Here is a 24743-nt window from a genome sequence, read left to right as displayed (position 1 = left end):
GTCACTGCGTGGCTACACTGATAGTCTCAAGAACAGGCTACTCTCAAAACTTTTTTCTTTCTTTCTCTGTAGACCAGGCTGGCCTCAAATCGCCCTGCCTCCCTCTCCTCCCTCATGCTGGGGTTGAAGGTGCGCCATCGGGCTGGAAGGCTCAGCAGTCACGTTTGCTGCTGATGTACCCTTAGCAAGCGCTACAGACGGGGTGGCTGCTTATTTCTTCCTCTTCCCTGTGTTCACTGGGGTTGGGGTTTGTAAAAGGCCTAAGGTGAGCTCACGGCTGCTCTCTCGGGAAGCCGCACACACCTGTGCGTGTGTATGTGAAGTCACCCTGACTCAGAGTAACTTGTTTTGGTTGATACACAGTACATAATAACAAATGACTACATATAATGCCATGCCCGAAAGATTAATCTCTGAAGCCTGTGACTACAACAGACTACACTAGTCAAAGGGCACAGTTACCACATCTACCTCCAAGAATGGGGGGGGGGGGGACACGACAGTGGGTAGACTGGGGCAGGCCTACCTAGAAAAGCCTTCTGAATCTTCAACCTCAACGACGTTACTGGTTAGATTTGATATGCATGTGAAGCCCCTGACCTCTTGGCCTTCCTTAGCCATCACACCGTACTCAGCTGGCACTATGTGGCACAGCGTCTGTTCCTGGGATGCTGTAATGCCTGCCGTCACCACAACTGAGTGCTTATTCTAAGTCAGCAGGCATCTATCATTCCGATGAGCTAAGGATACCTGGTCTTCACCTTTGTTTTAAAAAATCCTCACACAGCCGGGTGTGTATGGTGGCACACATCTAATCCCAGCATGTGGGAGGCAGAGGCAGGTGGATCTCTGTGAGTTTGAGGCCAGCCTGGTCTATAGAGAGTTCCAGGATAACCATGGCTGTTACACAGAGAAACCCTGTCTTGGGGGGAAAATCATCACATTTAGTGAGCTGGACATACCTCATTGTAGAGTGCTGGCCTGGTATGTGCAAGTCCGAGGCTCCACATTCTGCACTAAAAGGCAAAATGAAATGGACCCGTGACGCCTTAGATGCGGCTAGTACACATGTGAACCGACTGTGACCTCCCAACTAACCACCACCCTGCGCTACAACTCTGACAAAACACACATGCTCTTCAGGCTGACCGCCAGTTTAAGACTAATTTGTATAAGAAAACAAAGTAAGGACTAACAAACTGCTAAGTGAGCCAACCCACTAATGAACTCTCCTTGGCAATCAAGGCCAACTAATGAGATGCCTCTGCTCACTGAAGGGATGGTCCTGGGTCCCTGCAGAACAGCAGCTTTCCTGGGTGCATCCACTGTGACTGGTCCTGACTGGATGGATCAAAGCCCATCCAGAGCAGGACTTTGAATCCAGCTGCACTGTAAGACTGAAGTTCCCAGAGTCGCCTCACACTCTCAGTGGGCTTGGTGTTCATGCATCAAACATTACATCTGCATTTGGCAAAGTTAATATTATCAAATGTTCTTTAATTTCATAGATGATATGAAACATACTATGTAGGCACACAACAGTTTTGCAGTACAGTTTCCAAGTGTACACAGATTAGAATACAGGTTAAACGCTGGTGTACTGACCACAGCTTGAACTTTAGAGAAAACTTTATAGAAAACATACATTCAAATATCAGCCAATCGAAAACTTTACTCTTCTCATAATATAAAAATGATACTTTGAGATACAAATTTTTTTTTTACTAAGCAAACTATATAAACATTTAAAATAATCATTAAAAACTCAACATTAGAATTTATAAAGATTCACTATAAAAATATATCGGCAGTCACCTCTCTTGTAAAGGTACCATAGGCTACATTACACAATAGTCTCAATGTAAAATTGCCTCAATAACTATTTTAGAACCCAACAAACCTTACTGTAGGATGATTATAAAACCCTCTTGGGGAAGCTTTGGTGTGCATCTTTAGGTTATTTAAAATATTTTAAGGGCTTTTGTAAACACTTCATTCTGTTAAAGCACAAAAGAGTAAGTAATGATCTTCAACAGCATATAGGATTAGAGAATCAAAAACCAATTTATTATGTATATACTTGTGAAAAACTGCCCTTATCAGAGGAAGCTTAAAACCAAACTATTTAAAACTGTCAAGACAGCTTTCTTTCCATTCTGATAAAAAGCACGACCCACTGCAGGACCGCGCATCTGAGTCTTCAGGAAGCTTCTCAATAAAACCAACTGTTAGAAACTCATTTAGTGCATCTGACGACAGACAGCACAGCAGACCACATCATTTACCTACTCAGTGATGTTTGGCTTTCTTTTACATTTGTCATTTAAAATTTATTGGCAGAAACGTAGACACACACACACACACACACACACACACACACACACACACACACACACACTCACACACACTCTCTCTCTCTCCTACTTAGTGGGTGGGACCGGACTGCTTCGCCAATGTTGTCCGCCAATTTTGTTGCTATTATTTCAGTTTAAATTGTTAAAAGTCCGTCTCCTTGCGCACTTTCCGGAGCTTCCAGTTGTGCCAGCAGCTTCCTGAAGGTCGCTGCCACCTCTGCGTGGTAAAAGCCTCAAAGTGGCTGCTTTGACTTTTGAATTTATAGAACTCCACTAAAAGAAATCCACCTAGTTTTTAAGCAAGTCCACAAAAATACTTTCTCTTTAAAGAATCAAACACTTTTATGAGCATAAAGATCCTTCAGAGTTTTTAGCTCTTCTATTAGAGTCTTATTCTGATTTTCAAGAACGGCCACGCGGTTCTCCAGGCACTTCACGTACTCTTTCTTCTTCCGGCGGCATTCTCGGGCGGCTTCTCTAAACACAAGTGTAAAACATCAGGAAAACACAGGCATGGAATTCCCCCTTGTCGTCTCCCCCCCATTATTTCTTGACTTTGTTTAGTAGACATGGTTTTACTGTGCAGCCCAAGCTGGCCTCAAATCTGCAATCCTCTGCCTCACCCTCCTCCTCCTCCTCCTCCTCCTCAGTGAGGGGCTGTAAGCACATGCCACTAGCCAACCTTCATTTGAAGAATTAAGGTGGCACCGATGGCGCTGGAGAAGAGATGGCTCAGTGGTCAAGAGCACTTACTGCACTCGGGAGGCAGAGGCAGGTGGATCGCTGTGAGTTTGAGGCCAGCCTGGTCTACAAAGGGAGTCCAGGACAGCCAGGGCTACACAGAGAAACCCTGTCTTGAAAAACCAACCAAGCAACCAACCAACAAAAGAGCACTCACTGCCCTTGCAGAGGACCCCAAGTTCAGTTCCCATGTTTTGCAACTGTAACTAGTTTGGGGGTGTGAAAGACATTTCTGGTTTTCACAGACACCTGCACACACTCACACAGTAAGAACTTAGACAAGGCTGGCCTAGACATTCTCCTACCTCAACCTCACCAGGGTTCTAAGTGTGAGGCCCAAGCCATGTCCATCCGTACATCTGAAGTACTGAGTTCTATCAGTTCTGCTAAACACATGTCCACTGTCCTGAGAGGCCTCACCACCTGGGCCAGCCAGCTCTCTCTACCACCCAGTCAGCTTCCAATTAGTGCTTTCTCAAGACAAGTCCTTGCTCTATAGCCTAGGCTAGCCCTAAATTCTCAAGCCCTCCTGCCTCAGCATCTTGACAGCGGCAATTACAGACACATGTCATAGTGAGGTCACCACAACCTGTTTCCTGTTTCTAAGGGCCAGATCCTCTTCTGGCACAGCCTTCCAAGGGCTGAGGTAGTTGGTTGGCTCCCCACAGTTTTTTGACTTATTGTTTTCTGTGTACCAGCACATGCAGTGCTGAGTCCCGGGCACCCGAGGTGTCTTCCCAGCGCGCAGCTTGGGAACTGCTCCATAAACACCTACCTGGGCCTTTGCTTGTGCTCAATGAATCCACTCTCTTATAATTTCTCAAGACTTCTCTGTTCATTATCAATCCCTTAACTATTTTTATTACTAATCCACTAATTTGACATCTAATGTTTTTATAGCTTATCCATTGATTTGTACAATTTTCTATGAAGTGAGTGAGTTCCAGGACAGCCAGAACTACAATGCAACCCTATCTCAAAAATTACTGCCCCCAAATTTATGTGTATGGCTGTTTTATGTGCATCTGCCCCCCCCCCCCCATGCTTGGTGTCCTTGGAGGCTAGAAGAGGTTTTGGACAAGCAAGGAGATAACAAACGAGATGTAATCTGAATAAATTACTTTTTAAAAAAGAGGTTGGCTGGGTATGGTGGCACATGCCTTTAATCCCAGCACTCGGGAGGCAGAGGCAGGCGGATCGCTATGAGTTCGAGGCCAGCCTGGTCTACAAAGTGAGTCCAGGACAGCCAGGGATACACAGAGAAACCCTGTTTCGAAAAACCAAAAGAGGTTGTTGGACTCCTTGGGTTGCTGTGACAGATGGTTGTGAACTGCCATGTGGGTGCTGGGAATCAAACCCAGGTTATCTGTAAACCACTGAGCCATCTTTCCAGCCCCACCCTCCTTTTGGTTTTGTGAGTGTGACCTTGAACTCCCAAGATTCCACTTTCTGCCTCTCAAGGGCTGGGGTTATAGGAGTGCGCTGCAATGACCAGTGCAATGGAGTTCTGGTTTCTTTGCAAACTCAGTTATGTTATGTAAATACGTTTTTGTTTTAATCCCAAGTGTGGAATTTAGTTTGTCCACAGCTAAGAACTGTCTCGTGTGGGGCATGGTCTTTGCCAGGTGCACTTAGCTGAATTCTGAGAGAGTAAGAGGAGCAGAGAAGGAGGAGGTGGTGTGGAGGAGACAGGAGGAGGACGGCCGGCTGGGCTCGCTGCTGGCCGCTGACTGGTGTTGCCCCAAAAAGGACCCAGCGGCACTATCTAGCCAGAGTGAAGTCCAAGCCCCCTGTTTTCTGCCTACAACCTTCTTTCTCTTCTCCCAAGGGTTGGGGGTGCGGAAGGGAGGAAAGGTGTTTACGAACCCTAAATAAAGAATCTAAGCCTACAGACTAGGCTCAAAGGGTCTCATTTTAATAAAGTTACATTCATTAATAATGACATTAATTTCACTGAATGTTATACTACTTAGGAAATCTTTCCCTATACTCAAGTCTATAAAATTATTTTTAAATAAGCCTTAAACTTCACCTTATACATAAGAAAGAAAAAAAAAAAAAGGGTTTTCTGGTTTTTTTTTTTGACAGAGTCTTGCTATGTAGCAGTGGCTGGCCGACACCTTAGTCTGTCAACCAAACTGGCTTCAGAAGTTTGCAAGCCACTGCCTGGCAAGAGGACTAACCTTGAACAACGTTTCTCTTCTTCTTCTTTTTAGAAAGTTTTTCTTTGTAGCCCTGGCTGTCCTCAAATTCAGAGATCTACCTGCCTCCGCCTCCCCGAGTGCTGGGACTGAAGGTGCGCACCACGACGCCTGGCCCTAAGTGACCTTTTTGTAAGCTTTAGTATAGGCATGTCATGTCATGCAATCAGCCTATGCAGCTCCCAGCACGGGCAACCCCAACATATCCAAACCTGGATCAAGATACGAATTTCAGCTGGACAGGGTGGTGCACGCCTCTGATCCTAGTCCTGGGGAGGCAAGGTCAGAGCTGGGGGCACGGGGGTTCACCAAGAGCTGGAGGCCAGCCTGGTCTACATACTGAGTTCCAGGACATCCACAGCTGCACAGAGAAACCTTGTCTCAAAAAACCAAAACAGTAGACTTGAATCTCTAAAGCACAGCAGAGGTATGTTCGTGGAGGAAGCCATGTCTGATATAAAGTGAGAGATGCCTGGGTAATCAGACTATAAGCACACCCTGCTCCTGCAGGGGTCCTGAGTTTAGTTACAGCACCCGTACAGGGCAGCTCACAATCACTGTCACTCCAGCTCTGGGGGACCTGATGCCCTCGTCACATATGCCTACCCACTGACACATACAGAGACAAGCGAGTGCTGGCGCAGCTGCTGACAATATCTGCTGCTCTTTCTGGTGACCTGGCTTGATTCCAGCACCTCACAGTCTAAAGACATCCAATGTCCTCTTCTGGACAGACATGCATGTAGTAAACAAACATACATGCATGCAACACACACACACAATAAAATAAAAACCCACAAAACACTGGCTGCTATTATAAAGGACCCAGGGTCAATTTCCAGCACCCACATGGTGGCCCACAACCATCTGTAGTTTCAGTTCCAAGGGACCTGACACCCTTTTCTGGTCTCTGTAGGTCCCAGGCACAGACATGCATTCACAGAAAGCAGCCATACACGTACGTTTTAATAATTACCCGAATTCAGCTCTAAGCACTATGTCAGGCGTTCACAGCCTCCCCAACTCCAGCCTCTGACATCATGGGCACACCCTTCCACACACACAATGTAAAGCAAAAACTTGCTTTAAACGTTGCAGCAAGTCATGTACAGATCCACAGATAAGGTGGCTACAGACTGCAGTGTAGACAAACAGCCTTCAATTATGACCTGGCCCCAGACTTCCACAGCTAGACAAGACAACGCCCAGTTCCAGAATGCTGCAGGGAGGTTGGCTCCCGTGTTAGGGAAAACAAGGCTGGGGACTTCAGTGGAAGCCAGTATCCACTTGTTACTCCTGGACTCCTAGGCCTTAATGACACCTGACCAGCTGCCTCTGCCCTCTCATGAGGCAGCACCCACTCAGCACATCTGTCGGCAGCAGGATGTACACAAGAGGTTGAGTCCACTTCTCAGAACTGCTGGGGAACAGGCCTCACACTGCTCCTCACTGACAGTGCATGTGCCTCCGCAGGAGCTGTTGGGAGACAGAGAGCATGCTGACAGCATCACTCTGTAGCCAACGGACTGAGTCATGTCCATTTTCAAGTCTTTGTTTTGCAAACACATTTTATAAGATTACTGCTCCCATGTCCCTGTAATCCCAGGACCAAGAGGCTGAAACAGGAAGGGCTGCTTGCTGTAAGTCTGAGGCCAGCTTGGGCTACCAAGAAAGACCGTGACTCAAACAACAACAACAAAACAAAAATACAAACCAGAAGATCTAGGAAAAGTAAACTGAAAACTTGTAGATAGACCTTATTGCCCCAAACACTATAACAATTGGTAGTTTATGGGTTAGTAAAAATAACAACAGCAGCAGCTGAGAACCGACCCCACCCTCGTGGGTGGCTGGAAAGGGTGTGTGCAGGTGCTCTCAGAGGCCGGGGAGGGTGGGCCACATGAAGGTGCTCACGCAATCAAGGTGTACAGCTGAACTGGCGGCACACACCTTAAATCCCAGCACCAGGGAGGCAGAGCTACAGGGTAAGACCTTGTCTCAAAATCCAAACCCCCAACTGCTATGCCATCTCTCCAGCCCCTACTGCTATTTTTGGTAAAATTAAAAATTAAAAGACAACTTGTTTCATATGACTAAGTAAACAAAGCAGTTTCTTGAGACTGAATCCACTGGTGAAGATGGCGGAGCGAGTGACACAGGATTTATAATGCTGCGCAGACATAGCTGTACCGGGCAACATCACCAAGCAGCACAGCATGCTGCACAGCCCTCCATGTGGTCAACAGCATCGTGAATAACGGAAGCCATCAACACCCAGTGAGCCCTGGCCATCTTAGGAGGCTCAGGTGTCAGCTGGTGCTGTGTTTCACACACCCCAGCACATGTTGTGTCTCTCCAGCGCACTGAGCGGAGCTCACACAGGGCTGTGGTATGTGCTGGGCCTGTGCTTGGCATGACTTGCTGTGCCATGGTTCCGAGCCAGACCAACAATCTCCAGGTCTACCTGTATCACTGCCATTTAGCTGTGAGCCTAACAGGAAGAAAATGCCTAGCAATGTTATCTCAATTTTTAAAATAATTTACTTTAATTTTATGCCTTTGTGAGTGTACACCACTCACTCAGAGAGGCCAAATGTAGGGTCCCCAAGAAATGTAGTTACAAATGGTTGTGAGCTGCCATGTAGGTACTGGAATTGAACCTGGGTCCTCTGGAAAACCAGCTAACGAGTGCTCTTAACGGCTGAGCCATCTCCTCTCTCCAGCCCCTAAGCAATGTTGTTATTTCAAAGGACAGAGTAAAACTGAAGAATTCTATATCCCAGGCAATTTAATACAGAGACTGACAATGAACTCTGTAAAACAAAGCTTCTCCAACGCCCTTTCTAGTCACTGTAGGTGACGTGTGAGCCCTGTCTACACTGGAACATGCTCCCCTACCCACCTGTTTTTCATCAGCCGGATTTCTCTTTTCAGTTGGGGGTCATCAGTCTTCGTTGTCTGGGATGTGAGTGTCACAGGAGAAGTCATCACCACAGTCTGTGGCAGTGACGTGGCAGATGGTGTGGTGCGGATCTGGTAGGTCTGCACGTCTCCTGAGGCAGCTGCAGAGCAAGGCAGGAGTTAGTGGTCATGCGATGCTCAGAAGGACCGTGGCCCGCCTGGAGACAATGAAGCACACTTACTCTGGACAACCACCTGGTTGCTCGGGACGAGTATTTGCTGTCCATCAGAGGTCTGCGCATACTGGAGGATTGTACCTTGCTGAGTATTGCCTGAGTTTGTCATGGTTAATGTCTGCAGTCCCTGGACCCCGTCTGTGCCTGGGCTGGCCAACTGTAAGGCTCCGTTTGGGGCAATGGCAACTTTAACCAAAGAGAGAAAGTGGTCATAAGGCTATGTAACACTAATTCAAAGAAGTAAATAAAACAAATAAATAAATACGTTGAATGCAGTTCTGTTTGGTTAAATCACTGACCACTATGGAAAACTGGGAGGTGGGGCGGAAAACCATGCCTTTATAAAATTTACAGCTTAGACATACCTGAGAGTTAGTCTCAAGCTGTATATGAATCTCTTTTTCCCCTTGGTTTTTGGAAACAGGGTTTCTCTGTGTAGCTTTGGCTGTCCTAGACTCACTTTGTAGACCAGGCTGGCCTCGAACTCACAGAGATCTACCTGCCTCTGCCTCCTGAGTGCTAGGATTAAAGGCGTGCGCCACCACGCCCGGCTGTATAATGAAACTTAAAGGAAGCTCTCTAATGGCTTGTGGCTTGTATTTTTTGAGACCCTCTACATAGCCAAGAAGCCAGCTGTGCCACCACGCTTGCTCTAATGGCTGACTTTAGAGTGGGGAAGGGATAGACAAAAAAATACAACTTTTTCCCCCTTTCCTCTTTTTTTTGGAGACAGGGTCTGTGTGTGGTTCAGGATGTTCTGGAACTCACTCTGTAGACCAGGCTGACCTTAACTAAGAGATCTGCCTGCCTCTGCCTTTCTGGGATTAAAGGCCTGTGCCACCACTGCCCAGTAGACATTTTGGTTTTCATCTGAACCCGGGCGTGGTGACACACCAGTACCCCAGGCACAGAGAGGAGGACAATGAGTTCAAGTGCTGCAGCAGCAGCAGCAGGATAGGCAGAAGGAATGGTGAGGGGCAGTTAGAAACCGAGGAGCTTCTGTTAGGCAAGGCCACCGCCCACAGAACAAAGAAGCCACAGCCTGGGAAAAGATCCTCTCCCATTCTACATCTGACAAAGGGCTAATATCCAAATTATATGACGAACTCAAGAAATGAAATACCACCAAACCAAATAACTCAATTAAGAAATGGGGTACAGGCCAGGCTCGGAGGCTGGTGGATCACTGTGAGTCCGAGGCCAGCCTGGTCTACAAAGCGAGTCCAGGACAGCCAAGGCTAACACAGCCAAAGCTAACACAGAGAGACCCTGTCTCAAAAACAGGAGGGAGGGAAGGAAAAAGAAGAAGAGAAAAAAAAGAATAGACAGTGGAAGCAGCGAGGGACTGCACAGGAGTGAGGAGAGGTCGTAGGCAAGGAAATGGAGGAGGGGTTTGAGAACCTGGAGAGAAAAGGGAAACCAAGGTGGGGGCATCACTTAGGCAAGCTGGAGACAGGGTGGGCTACAGGGAGGATCCTAGCAGCTGGGGACACGGAGACTGAGGGGGACACCTTCTAGTCAGGCAGGACCTATAGTGGTGGGAGAGGAACACCAATCCACTACAGAACCTTCAAACCAAAATGTACCCTGCCTACAAGATGTGCAGAGATAAAGGCAGAGACTGAGGGAATGAGCAACCAACATCTGGCCCAACCTGAGATCCACCCCATGGAAGAGAGCCAACCCCTGACACCATTAAGGGTACTTGCTATGTTTACAGACAGGAGCCTAACTTCACAGTCCTCTGGGAGGCCCCACCCAGCAGCTGATGGAATCAGAAGCTGAGACTCACAGCCCAGCATTAGGCAGAGCTGGGGAGTCCTGTGAACAGTGGGAGGGAAGGATAGAAGGACCTGGAGGGGACAAGAACGCTGCAAGAGACCAACAGAGGCCCCCAACCTAGAGATGGAAGCACCAACCAAAGAGCGCGCATGGGCTGGACCTGGGCCCTGCAACCATGGGCAGTTAGATCTTCGTGTGGGCCCCCTACTGAGTGGAACAGGTGCTGTCTGTGACATGGACTCTGCTGCCTGCTTCCGATCACTTCCCCCTACCCGGGCTGCCTTGCCTAGCCTCAGTGGATGAGGATGAGCTCAGTCCTGGTGGGACTTGATGTGCTGGGGCCTCCCCTTTTCTGGACAAGGAGAGGGGTGTGGGGGGAGAGAGAGGGGCCAAGAGAAGAGGGGGGCTATGATCAGGGTGTAAAGTGAATATATAAACTAAAAAAAAAAAAAGGAAAGTAAGTCATGTTTTAGCTGGGCAGCCTCGTGTGTGTGTTTTTCCTTTCATACTCTGGCTGCCAGGAAGCCAAAGCCCAGTCGTCTGTACCAGAGCACAGAGCACTGAAAAACGACTCTTCCCAGGAGCTCAGTCACTCAGCTCTATCCAAACATACAGACTTACACAAACCTTAACACACAACTGCAGGAGACTGTATTTGTGATACAGATGCCATCTCTCTCAAACATATATGTGCAAAGTCTCATCACCCACCCTAGTTTATTTCCTGCAGGATGGAGGGGCACACCCTGCCCAGGCTGCTCATACGACCTGATAGCGGTACACGCTGAGTGTGTATGGAATGCTCACGAGGGTGTCTGGACATTAGACATGAGCAGCAATGCTCTTCTTTCTCTCTTTGTAACCTGCCCTCTTCTGGTTCATGTGACTTTGGAGTAGCCACCAGACCCATGCAGCTACCAGGTAAAATTAAAAACCCAGCTCCTTATTCTCACCAGTCCTAGTTCAAGCTCTGAACAGCCCCACCTGGCTTAAACACTGTAAACACTGCGGCATACACTGAAGTCCCGGCTCTGCTGCCGAAACACTCACTTGTAGTTGTACTATTTCCACTCACCACTTGAAATACTTGCCTAAGCTTCTAAGTAGGCTTTTCCTTTCTGCTGCCTTTGAAGGTCTGTGTGCTAGGGGAGCCAGTGACAGCGTCAACCCTCTGCTGTCACCTCTACAACAATCTCTTACGTGTCAGAGAACTCTAGAAACATGAAGGGAGCTAAAGTGTGTGGAGCTGTGCCACGGCTGGAGAAACAGCTCACCGTGTGCTCAGGAGCACCAGAGGGCCATGCAGTAAGTCGGGCATCCTACAGTTCTGAGGAGGTGTGGAGACAGGAGGCTCACTTAAGTTTGCTGTCTGTGCCAGGTCTAGGGAAAGACTGGCTCAGAGGAAGAGGCGCACACCTACTCCCTCTCTGGCCTTAGTGTGCATGCACTCATGCATACAAGCACATACACAAGCACACAGAAAGACACACAAATAAAATCAGCTTTAAAGAGGCAGGCAGAGCTTCGTGAGCTCAAGACCAGCCTGGTCGACAACATGAGTCCAGGACAGCCAAAGCTACAGAGAAACCTTGTCTCAAACCAAAACAAAAGCAAACAAACCAAACAAAAACAAAACAATAAAAATTAAAAAAAAAAAACAAAAACAAAAACAAATAAGCCTTAGAGAGAGAGTTGTCCCTTTAAATAACACTTCACCAGAGGAATGAGGATGTTAGCCATGTGACCATCTGCATGAGGAAATGCCAGACTAAGGATGATAACCTCAAACACCCTACAGAATAAAAACATGCTTTGTTGCTACTCGGCCAGAGAGGAAGCCTGCGTGGCCACTGCAAGGCCAGGACAAAAACCTGGCTGCGGTGTTCAGGCCTTAAGCTATCACCCTAGGTGTAACAGGAAGCCACTGCAGGCACTGGATCGAGGGTCGATTTGACACGTCACTCTTTTAGGTGGTTTGGTTTGGTTTCAGATTCTAGACTGCCCAGACCCACTTCAAAAGCAGAGACGATCTTCAACTCCTGAACCCGCTGCTTCTGCCTCCGGGATGAATTACAGGTGTGGGCCGCCGTGCCCATTCGGCTGACACTTTGGCTACATCATAGAAAAGAAACTAAGGCACTGCCAGAAGCTGGTGGCAGCGGCGACTCTCAGGTTAGATGCTGAAAGGTGGTCAGGTGGAGCAGCCATTTCACGGAAGGCAACAATCAGATTTACTTGCATTTTCTTTTTGAGGTGTGGCGAATTAAACCTCAGCTTTGTGTACAGAACTCAAGCATTTACCTCCGAGCTACATGTCAAATGCGGAGCAGACGGTGGTGTGGGTTAGACACTATAGCTATCAAAACTCCCAAAGTGAATCTTATCATAAATATTTTAAAAGAACAGCCAGAAACTTGGAGGAAGCCTGCATGTACACAGCATCACTCCCCAAGCCAAGCAGGTCACCAGGAGCTAGCACTCCTTCCTCACGTCTACCAACACAGACGTAAAGGTTATTAGCAACAGTTAAAAGAAAAAGCAGGGAAATCTAGGAGATGGAAAACCACCTGAACATTAGCTCTAAGTACAGTGTCATAAAAGACTGAAAAATGTACATATAAGCATGCTGTTAAAATTTGATCAGCTTTCTTCTCCAGTCTCTGATGGCGTTGAAAACCAGATAGTTTAGTCTTACAATTAAGCTTAGTTGGGTAGGGGTTAAAATGTTTTTAGATCAGGACAGATGATTTAAGTTAATAGAGATGAGATATGTTAGATACTGATTTTCATTCAGAAATGTAGACCCAACAAGATAGGATGTTTACTTCAAGTCTGACAAATACAAATAGCCAAATCACTCTGAATGTAACATTTATATAATTCCTGATTGTCTCATGGTTTTTCCTGCTGTATGTGGTTTATTTTACTCATGTGTAATATAAGTGTTTATGTTAAAAAAGAAGCATAATGAAAAAAATTTTTGATCAACTTCAGCCAGGTGCAGTGGTGCACACCTGTAATCCCAGGTAGACAGATGCAGGTGGATCTCTGAGTTCCGAGACCAACTTGGTCTACAGAGCAAGTTAGCCAGGGATATTCAGAGAAATTCTATCTCAAAACAAAAAACAACAGCAACACAAAACAAAAACAAAAACAAAAAAACCCAGACAGAAAAAGTTTAAGAACTGTTAGAAGCAACTGGGTGTGGCAGCACACACCTTTAATCCCAAAGGCAGAGAGGTGCCGGGTCTCTGTGAGTTCCAGGCCAGCCAGAGCCACAGTGAGGCCCTAGCTCAAGAACAGTGGTATTAAGAGTTTATTACACCTGTTGAGTTCATTAAATGCCATTTTAATAAATGAAAGGACTTCATTTCCTCACCGACTTAGGCAGAAACATGCAATGTTAGCCCAAGTACAGGTTCCAGACTACTACTGAACACTGGCTGGGGACGAACAGTCTTTGTGGTAGACATAAGGTTTGTTACTTTTCCAAGACCACCACATCTGGACCCACACCATCTTCACTAGTCCCCAGACAAGGTCACACCAGGAGCCAGGGACTTGGCTCTCTGTACACTGACAGCCCAGCATTGCTCAGGGCGCATACTACCGCCAGTCTCAGCTCCTTTTCTTACTTAGCCTCAAACTGGAAATTCAATTCATATGCTTAACCCTTAAAAAAACAAAAACAACAAACAAACACATTTGTTTACTCTATTTGCATGTGTGCCTGCATGCCAGAACACAGATGGTTGTGAGCCACTATATGGTTGCTGGGAATTGAACTCATGACCTCTGGAAGAGCAGTCAGTACTGCTGAGCTCTCTCTCCAGCCCATGTTTAATCTTTTATTATGTAGAAGTAACCAGAATATTAGTTTCCACCAGTATTTTAAGGTCACAGACTAAGTGGCCAAAAGAACAGTTGGGGACAATATCTAGCTGGGTGGGGGAGACGACTGTTTTTTGAGACAGAGTCCCATTACATTGCAGCTGGCCTTGAACTTAGGAGCCTGCTGTTTCCACACCCCACGTGATAGGATCACAGGCGTGTGCTACCACACTGAGCGGAAGCACCCACCTTTCTAAGTCTGTCCTTTCCACCCACTGTCAACGTCTATCTCACAAAACTGTTGTATGAGATGAAAACACTTCCCCACACATGCTGGTAACCAACACTTGAGGGTGTGGCAGCATGGCTGGCACATTTTTTGTTTTTGTTTTTCTTAAAAAAAAAAAAAAATTATTTAATTTTTATGTGCTTTGGTGTAAAGATGTCAGATCCACTGAAACAGGAGTTACAGACAGGTTTGAGTTGCCATGTGGGTGCTGGGAATTGAACCTGGGTCCTTTGCAAGAACACACAGTGCTCTTACCCACTGAGCCCCATTTGTTTGTTTTCAAGACAAGGTTTCTCTGTGTAATAGCCCAGGCTCTCCTTGAACTCACAGCAATCCCCCTGCCTCTGCCTCCCCAGTGCTGGGATTAAAGGCGTGCACCACCACGCCCAGCTTCTGTAGATATTCCTTTCTATAAAAGTTACTGTGTGTCTGTGGCATGGAAACAACCCCTCTACTCACTGTACTGTCCACTGCTGGTCTGATAGATGGGGGCTGGGACAGACATAGAAGTAACAGCAGAAATGCCAGGGTTTTCTCCGTCTCCTTTTCTGGCCCGTGTGTCTTCAGAAGAGAGGTCTTTCAAAATTTTCCTGTAAAAACAGAACTGTGTCAATGCTGTTAACAACAACACTGTCACAAAGAGACCACTAGACATTTTCTCCTGCTGCGTCATCTCCAACTGTGATCCTCCTCGGCCACCAGCCTCCCAAGTGCTGGCATTATAGGAATGAGCCCCAAACACCTGTTCAGATTAAAAGTGAGATACTCTAACCAGGTACAGTCATGCATGCCTTTAGTCTCAGTCTGGCAGGCTGAGGCAGGAGGATTACTTGAAGGGGACATCAAAGACAGAAAAGACTAACCAAGAGCAGCCAGCCCGCTTCCTTCACTTCTCCCAGGAACATGTGCTTTTAAGCTCAGTGGCTGCTGAGCCAGGAGCGAGGTCCCCCAGTGGGAAGGGAGCAGAGTCACCACAATGCAGCCTCTCCAGGAGCTGATGCTAAGAGACTCAGCTGAGCGGTGGTGCACACCTTTAATCCCAGCGCTAGGGAGGCAGAGTTAGGTGGATCCCAAGGGCTCAGGTGACAGCACAGGAGGAAAAAGCAAACAAACAAAAAACAAACAGAACAAAACAAACAAACAAACAAACAAAACCCCAAAACCAACCAACCAAACAAACAAACAAAAAAACACCCCAAGGCTCAAAGCCCAAAGAGCCCAAGGCCAAGGAGCTGAGGAGCTCAAGAGCTGAAAGGCAAGGAGCTCATTCCACTTCTACACGCTGTCTTAAATACCCCACAACTACAGTCCCTCCTGCTCCTTAATCCCTGTCAGCTGACTTCTTGCTCGGCCTCTTGGCCTAGGGTGAACTTTATCAAATCCTGTGTACAGAAGCTCTTGGATTAAAGGCGTGTGCTAGGGCTCAACCACACCAACCAAAAGACAAGATTTTCACAGATCACAATCTCAGGGATCACAATGGGATCAAGTCTGCAACAGGAATCCCGGAGTGTGACTAAGCCAGGCTCACTATCTGGGTGGGATGACCTCTGAAGACCCACTGTCTGCGTGGAACGACCTCTGAAGGCTCAGCATGGCGGTAACTCATGCACCACGATAACAGCACTCATGGTTGCAGCCAGAAACACACCTACAACATGGAAGCAGCTGTGCCTCAACTGTTCCTGCAGCAGTAGGCTGTGAGTTTGAGGCCAGCCTGGTCTACAAAGCGAGTCTAGGACAGCCAGGACTACATAGAGGAGCCCTGTCTTGGGAAACAAAACAAAACCAGGGCTGGAGAGATGGCTCAGAGGCTTAAGAGCACTGTCTGCTCTTTCAAACGTCCTGAGTTCAATCCCCAGCAACCACATGGTGGCTCACAACCATCTATAATGAGATCTGGTGCTGTCTTCTGGAGTGCAGGTGAACATGCAGGCAGAGCACTGTATACATAATAAAAAAATAAATAGAGCTGGGCGTGGTGGCACACGCCTTTAATCCCAGCACTTGGGAGGCAGAGGCTGTGAGTTCGAAGCCAGCCTGGTCTACAAAGTGAGTCTAGGACAGCCAAAGCTATCACAGAGAAACCTTGTCTCAAAAAACTAATAAATAAATAAATAAATAAATCTTAAAAAAAACAAAACAAAACAAAACACTAAGAAACACAAAAAGAATGTTGCTCAGTGTATAAGGCCTTGAATTTAACCTTCAGCAAAGGAAAAACAAATACCTGAGTTTGTTCTAACGATGACTCACTTCAGCAGGTTTAAGAATCTTGCTGGGTGTGCAAAGGTGCCCATGTGGAGAGTGCTCTGTGGTGGGATTAACGGTATGCGCCACCATGCCCAGTACAAGAGCTGTTTTAAAATCCAACTTTTCAGTTCTTTTAGTAATTACTTTCAGCAACTGGGATAAATCTACAGTGATCAATATTAAATACCAACAGACTACCCCTGTCTGAAGTGCCCCATAGCCGCCCTCCTTCCTTCCCTTCTGTGGTATCAGAGACCAAATCCAGGGCCTCTCCCATACAGGCAGACGCTCTACTGCTGACATGTTCCTAGCTTCCTATTTTGTTATCAAACCACCAGATGAGTCTTTATTATTGTTCAAAGAAGCCAACAGTGTCAAGCAAGCACACACTCACCTTCTGAGGTGGTACAAGGACACCAAACCCAGGGCTTTACACACGCCAGGCAGGTCTTATCCCCTGGAGCACACCACTGAGCACACACTCGCCAGGCAGGTCTTATCCCCTGGGGCACACCACTGAGCACACACCCCAGGCAGGTCTTATCCCCTGGGGCACACCACTGAGCACACACCCCAGGCAGGTCTTATCCCCTGGGGCACACCACTGAGCACACACCCCAGGCCGGTCTTATCCCCTGGGGCACACCACTGAGCACACACCCCAGGCAGGTCTTATCCCCTGGGGCACACCACTGAGCACACACCCCAGGCAGGTCTTATCCCCTGGGGCACACCACTGAGCACACACCCCAGGCAGGTCTTATCGGCTGGGGCACACCACTGAGCCCACACTCCAGGCCGGTCTTATCCCCTGGGGCACACCACTGAGCACACACCCCAGGCCGGTCTTATCCCCTGGGGCACACCACTGAGCACACACCCCAGGCAGGTCTTATCCCCTGGGGCACACCACTGAGCACACACGCCAGGCCGGTCTTATCCCCTGGGGCACACCACTGAGCACACACGCCAGGCCAAAAGGTAGATTTCAATCCATTGTGTCTAACGTTGCTGCTCAAAACATCAGTTGTTAGATTAATGGTCACTCCTTTCCAATAATTTTTCTCTTTTGGAGGCTTTTTAAGATCTAATACTTATCTGTGCTGGGAGCACAGCTCAGCGATAGGAAGCTTGTCTAGCACGTGTCTGCCTGAGGCAGAGAGCTCTCCACCCTGTAACAGAAAGGGCAAGTGCCCTTTACCTTGCTCTCCTTTGGGGAGGTTCTATTTACTTTTTGTGCTCATCTTAGGTAATTTACACGGAGTGTCCAACGACCCAATTCTTCGGTCACGTCTAAACTGTTGTGATGCTTATTTAAAAATTCTTAGCACACCTATGATTCTAATTTTGTTAGCTAACACAATCTCCTGCTGCCCAGTCTCCTGTTCTGTTAGGGCGTCTTTGTGACTGTCCTGACTTAAATTAGATGTGGAGCCCATGGTAATTTCATACCAACAGCTGTTTATATTACATCTGTTGCAGTCTGATAATAAGACTTTTTTGTGTTTTGTTTGTTTGTTTATTATACATACAGTGCTCTGCCTGCATGCATATTTGCAAGCCAGAAGAGGGCATCAGATCACATTATAGATGGCTGTGAGCCACCATGTGGATGCTGGGAATTGAACTCAGGACCTCTGAAGACCAGACAGTGCTCTTAACCACTGAGCCACCTCTCCAGCCCCCTAATAATACATTTCCCCCCTTTAGTTTTTAGGGTTTTACCCAACTCCTCAAATTGTCACTTTGTTTTGGGGGGGAGGGTGTCCTGAAGCACTGTGTGTTAAGTAAACAAAGTCTGGTCCTGAGCTTGTGCTTTGGTGAGATGGTGGCCTAGAAGCCAGGAATAAAGTAACTAGGAATGTGCCCTGGAACGGGGTGCTTGGACACAGCCCCTTTGCTGCCTATGCACTACGAAGTTTTTTCTTTTTTCGAGACAGGGCTTCTCTATGTAGCCTTGGCTGTCCTCGAACTCACAGTAGATCTACCTGTCTCTGCCTCCTGAGTGCTGGGATTACAGGTGTGTGACACTGTGCCCATCTGACACTCTTATCCTATCACATGCTCCTGACCATGATAGACTTTTTACACAGGACCCCAAACAAGGGAGCCAAACACGGATCAAAACCAGTACAAGTGAGCCTGCTCAATCTTCCCTATTTAAGAGATGGTTATCTCAGCTACGTATGGTGGCTCAGGTCTACAATCGCAGCACTGGTGACAGCTACGGCAAGGAAAGTGCAGTGAGCTTGAGCCAAGCCTGGACTATTGGTTCTGTCTCAAAAAACACAAATTAATTTCTATTTTGGGAGGGGGGGAGTTGGGGGGGTGGGATGGGGATAGTGGTGTTCAAGACAGGGTTTCTCTGTGTAGCCCTGGCTGTGCTAGACTCACTTTATAGTCCAGGCTGGCCTCGAACTCACAGCAAAACACCTACCTCTGCCTCCTGAGTGCTGCGATTAAAAGCGTGCACCACCGCACCCAGTAAAATTATGTTTTAAAAATATGGTTATTGCAGCTGGAGAGATGGCTCACTCCTGCAGAGGACCCAAGCTCTGTTTTCAGCACCCATGTCAGGCAACTCATAACCACTAGTAACTCCAGCTCCACAGCCTCGGGCGCCGCATTCATACTCTCTCTCTCTCTCTTACTCTCTCTCTCTCTCTCTCTCTCTCTCTCTCTCTCTCTCACACACACACACACACAGAGAACTAAAGATAATGAGGACAAATCCTTTTAAAGTTATACTAAGTTAACACATCTGTCCATTAACTGTTGATTGAATAGAGTTCAAGTTCCAAGTAGCTAGTTCCTGGCCTTTTTTTGATAGACCTTCTTCCTCCCATGCCTCCAGCCCTATGTCCTCCATCGTCTACCCTGGACCCTTAGCTGGGGGGCTCTTGCGCTGTCTTACAAACAAGATCAAGCAGTGCCACCCCAACTCACACCCAGGAACTCTTGTAGTTACTCTGCAGCAGGGCTGACCCACACATTGACCCCGACTCACACCCAGGTTACTCTGTAGCAGAGCTGACCCATACACCGACCCCGACTCACACCCAGGTTACTCTGCAGCAGGGCTGACCCACACACCGACCCCGACTCACACCCAGGTTACTCTGCAGCAGGGCTGACCCACACACTGACCCCGACTCACACCCAGGTTACTCTGCTGCAGGGCTGACCCACACACCGACCCCGACTCACACCCAGGTTACTCTGCTGCAGGGCTGACCCACACACCGACCTCGACTCACACCCAGGTTACTCTGCTGCAGGGCTGACCCACACACTGACCCCCGACTCACACCCAGGTTACTCTGCAGCAGGGCTGACCCACACACTGACCCCCGACTCACACCCAGGTTACTCTGCTGCAGGGCTGACCCACACACGGACCCCGACTCACACCCAGGTTACTCTGCAGCAGGGCTGACCCACACACCGACCCCGACTCACACCCAGGTTACTCTGCTGCAGGGCTGACCCACACACCGACCCCGACTCACACCCAGGTTTACTCTGCTGCAGGGCTGACCCACACACCGACCCTCGACTCACACCCAGGTTACTCTGCTGCAGGGCTGACCCACACACTGACCCCCGACTCACACCCAGGTTACTCTGCAGCAGGGCTGACCCACACACTGACCCCCGACTCACACCCAGGTTACTCTGCAGCAGGGCTGACCCGCACACTGACCCCGACTCACACCCAGGTTACTCTGCTGCAGGGCTGACCCGCACACTGACCCACCCTACCACACGCTGACATGCTTCAGGGTTCTGATTCCTCCCACCAAACGGTCCTCAGGTTTGTTCAATTCTACCCTGGAATTATCACAAACTCACTCACTGTGAATGTGCCCTAGTCATATCCACCTGAAATTACAGACAACTCCAAAGGCTTTCTCTCTGACTGTCTTTCTAGATCCCCACGCACTGAACAAGTACCTATGTGGTACCTGGCATCACAGAGAATAACACATGGCCATGCCCTTCAATAACATGGAATATTACGGAGCTACAAGGATGGCTCAATGATTACTCTAGCAGAAGGCCCAAGTTCAGTTCCCAGCACCCACCTGGCAGTTCACAACCACCTGTAACTCCAGTTCCTGGGGATCCAACACCTTTTAGACCCTTGAACCCACATGCACATAACTGAAATGAAGCCAATAGTGCCCACACTAACAAGGTAAGTACTGAAAGGGTGCTAAGAGGTGGGAGCATCTTGTCTTGGGTCAGCCAGGAAAGGTGACCGGAGGCTTCTGGTGACGGCAGGCAGGAGTTATGCTGAATGGGAGGCATCTCAGACAGGGAACACAGGGCCTCGACAAAGCTCAGATCAGCTTCTACAGCCTGCAGTCCTTCCTGCTTTTATGAAGCTGTTAAAAGTTAAAACTACTAGCAGGGCGTGGTGACACACACTTTTCATGCCCACCCTTGAAAGAAAGAGAGCAGGCAGATCTCTGTGGGCCTGAGGTCAGCCAGGGTTTCTTTCACAGAAAGACCTTGTTGCAAACACATTAACTATTTAAGTCTAAACTCTTCAGCTTACTTTGGTCCCGGCCTTTCTAGGATTCACTTCCTTACCTAACCAAGAGACACAGCCTTGGGTGTTCATATTTGATGGTGGAGCACTGACCTGTACGACGGGCGGCGGGCCAGGATCCCGTGAGCTTTCCGTGAGGAGCCAATGCTGTCAGACGAGTCCTGAGAGTCCTCACTCTCTGACAGAGACGACACCTAAAAGTCAGAACTCATTTGAATAAGAATCTAGTTCTTACTTTCAAATCCATGTGTGCATCTTGTCTAAGACAAAGGGGAGGAGCGCTCCAGGAGCACAACCACCAACAGTCAACACACACACACACACACACACACACACACACACACACACTGCAGACGATGGTGCACACCTGTAACCCTGTTGTCCCAGCACGCTGGGAGCAGAGGCAGGCAGATCTCTGAGTTCAAAGTCACTCTGGTCTACAAAGCAGTTTCAGGGCAGAGAAACCCTATCTGAAGAAACCAAGCTGGGCGTGGTGGCGCACGCCTTTAATCCCAGTACTTTGGGAGGCAGAGGCAGGTGGATCGCTGTGAGTTCAAGGCCAACCTGGTCTACAAAGTGAGTCCAGGGCAGCCAAGGCTACACAGAGAAACCCTGTCTCTGGTGAAAGAGAGAGGGGGGATGAGGGAGAGAATACTTTAAGAAAAGATAAAAAATAAGGCAACCAGGTGACTGGGCTGCCTTGGGAAAACGAGTGAGGTGCTTAAGGCTGTGTAGAAGCAGAAGGGGCTCTTTAGGCCTTGAGCTCCCCGCTTCTTGGCCTTGGGTTTTTTGGCCTTTTCCTCCTGGGCTGTCAGCTGGGTGCTTTCTCTGCCTCTCTGAGCTCGCAGGTTTTCATTCAGCATCTGGCTCCTGAGTCTCTATTGGTAAAAATAGAATGATCTGGGAGTTTCTATAAAACAACAGCAATCTGCCTGCCTCTGCCTCCCTGAGTGCTGGGATTAAAGGTCAGGCCTTATGTCTGTTTCTTCAGCCACTTTCAGTTTGTCCCTAAGTTTACTTCAGGTTTTCTCACTAAACTCTAATTTCTAAAGTTAAGGCAGTACGTCTCTTTAATGACACTGGCAGCAAACAGGAGGGGACTCTTCAACAGTCTCAAATCTGTACAGCTAGCCGCCACCTGTCACACAGAAGAGCAAACCAAGGTACCCTACAGCCATGTCACACAGCAGGGACCCCTGCACTTGAGAGTTTGAAGTTGCTTCAGCTAACAGCCAGACTCTGGCTCAAAACAAAACAGTGCACTACTCAGACAGCACTGTCAGCCACTGTGCGCCCAGGAGGAAAAGGGCTGCTACACTTCTCAGACAGCAGCTCACCCTGCCTACCATTCCTTGCAGCCAGAAAAGTCTCCTCTCTATCCAGGGCCAGTCCCTCCGGGACAAATATTCCTTCCCCCTCTCCCTCATCCTTCATCTCCTCTTCGTCTCTTACTCCCTGCCCTCGGTGGTGAGTAATCTCCTTCATGCTGAGACCTTGGTCTTGGTGTGCTGTCCTTTCACTCAGGCTATGTCAGAATAAGCAAACTCTTCTATGCCAAACCGGCTCCTCTGTGGGTGTCAGCCAGAGCCAGAAGATGCTACAAAGAAAGCTTTCCTTCATTAATCTCCGAGAACACAGGGTCATTTGCCAATGGGAAGGCACTTTTTTCTACAACACCCTTACTGCAGGTTTTGTTTTTGTTTCTAAGGAAGAAGGAGACAAATACAGAAGATGGTGAATGACAGGAAGGATATCTGAAGAAAGCCACAAGCATCCAGATGTTTACCAAGGGAGGGCCACAACAGCCTAGGTAACTCTCTCTGTAAATACACGCATGTAATTTTAATGAATTTTTCTCATCTGGGCTGATATGCCCTTTAAGAGCCAAAAATTACATAAAACAAAACCACAATACCAGACACATGATGCACACTTTTAACCCAGCAGAGGCAGGCAGGTGGATCTATGAGTTCAAGGCCAGCCTAGACTACAGGGCTAGTTTCAGGACAGCCAAGGGTACACAAAGAAACTGCCTCGAAAAACAAACACAAAAACATCAAATCAAACTAACCAACCAAACAAGAAGCCCTCTTTTGAGTTGCTGGCCAGAGCTATCCAAGAGTTTCCCTGACCCTCCCCCGAGCCAGGCCGTATGGCTGAAGACACCCTGCATGTAAAACTGAGGCCCTAAACTGGACCTGGTACTGACCTAAAAGCCCCATGCCTCAAGTTTAGTTTCCGTGGTACCTGAAGGCAGAAGGGAAGGAGCAAGAGTCCTAGCCAGCCATGGTGCCTCTGAAGCACAATGGCCACAACAGCAGACAGGCTGAGGGCGCAGCAGTGGCCCTCCCTCCTCAGCAGTGACCCAGAGCTCTCTAATTTGACTTAAGGCCCATCCAGCAAGAAGGAAACCATGCCTGATACTGAAAAACCTTACTAAGCACGCGGTGCTGGTGAAGTCTTGGTTACTGGAGGACAATCTACAACTGCTCATTTACCAAACAAACCAGCACAAGCCCTAAAGCAGTCTGAAGCACTGTCCTTACACCCACAGAGTTCAGGGTAGTCTTCACCCCTCACCAAGGAAACAACAGGCAAAGACCACTACAGAAAACTACAACCAGCAGAGCGCAGTGGTGCAGGCCTGTAATCCCAGCACTTGGGGAGGCAGAGGCAGGTGGATCTCTGTGAGTTTGAGGCCAGCTTGGTCTATAGAGTGTGTTCCAGGATATTCAGGGCTACACAGAGAAAGCCTGTCTTGAAAAAAACAAAAAACAAACAAATAGAAAACTACAACCCACCAAAATGCAAAAGGATCCCAGTCCCAATGCATACACCTACAAAACACTCCCACACCTAAGGCTCAGGGAACACTGAGGGAGACGCGGTGGTGGAAAGACTGTGAGACCCAGACACCCAGGTGCTGGCTGTAAGAAGCTCTATGGACAATGAAGCCTCACTAACATGGCTCCCCAACTGTGAGCTGAACAAGAATGAGACCAACAGACATGGCAACAGATGAGGAAAATCCCACAGGGCTTCAGCCCTGCAGAGAGCTACAGGTAACTGAAGAAAGCTATATAGGAGATGCGGCCATCCCCTGGAAGAGCACACCAATTTGTAGCTGTTCTGGTGCCTCCTAGGGCAAAGGGGGAAGCAAGTACACATACGGTACGGACACACATGCCATACGGAAAGCACCATATACATAAACCAAACAACAGCATTACAGGACCGAACAGGCTATATTTAGAAATATAAATGTGTGTGTATACATATGCGTAACTATTAGTGAAGAGAACCAGGCATGGTGGCGCACGCCTTTAATCCCAGCACCCTGGAGGCAGAGGCTGGTGCATCTCTGGGAGTTAAAGGCCAGCCTGGTCTACAAAGCAAAACCAGGACAGGCACGGTTACACAGAGAAACTCTGTCTTCAAAACAAAACAAAAAGCCAATTAGTGAAGAGGATATGAACGTGAAGGAGAGGTATATGTGAGGGTTGAGCAAAGGGAGAAATATGATTAAACTATCATCTCTAAAAAAGGGGGAAAGACCATGGACCTAGGGCTCATAGGCCAGGACTCCTTGGGCTCAGTCCC

General features: G+C 48.1%; 1 protein-coding gene across 1 annotated transcript in view; it reads right to left on the bottom strand.

Annotated features, from left to right (window-relative positions):
* Window positions 1–2594: 2594 nt before the first annotated feature.
* The window catches only part of Atf1 (activating transcription factor 1), a 33360-nt gene continuing 11211 nt past the window's right edge, over window positions 2595–24743 (bottom strand). Inside the window, 4 exon segments of the mRNA XM_051160348.1 lie at window positions 2595–2831; window positions 8199–8619; window positions 14795–14925; window positions 21237–21337. Coding sequence (XP_051016305.1) covers window positions 2687–2831; window positions 8199–8619; window positions 14795–14925; window positions 21237–21337 — 798 coding nt within the window. The 3' untranslated portion in view covers window positions 2595–2686.

Source organism: Acomys russatus, chromosome 17, assembly GCF_903995435.1.
Source record: "Acomys russatus chromosome 17, mAcoRus1.1, whole genome shotgun sequence".
In the NCBI taxonomy this organism is placed as follows: domain Eukaryota; kingdom Metazoa; phylum Chordata; class Mammalia; order Rodentia; family Muridae; genus Acomys; species Acomys russatus.
This window is presented reverse-complemented; position numbering and strand designations above follow the sequence as displayed.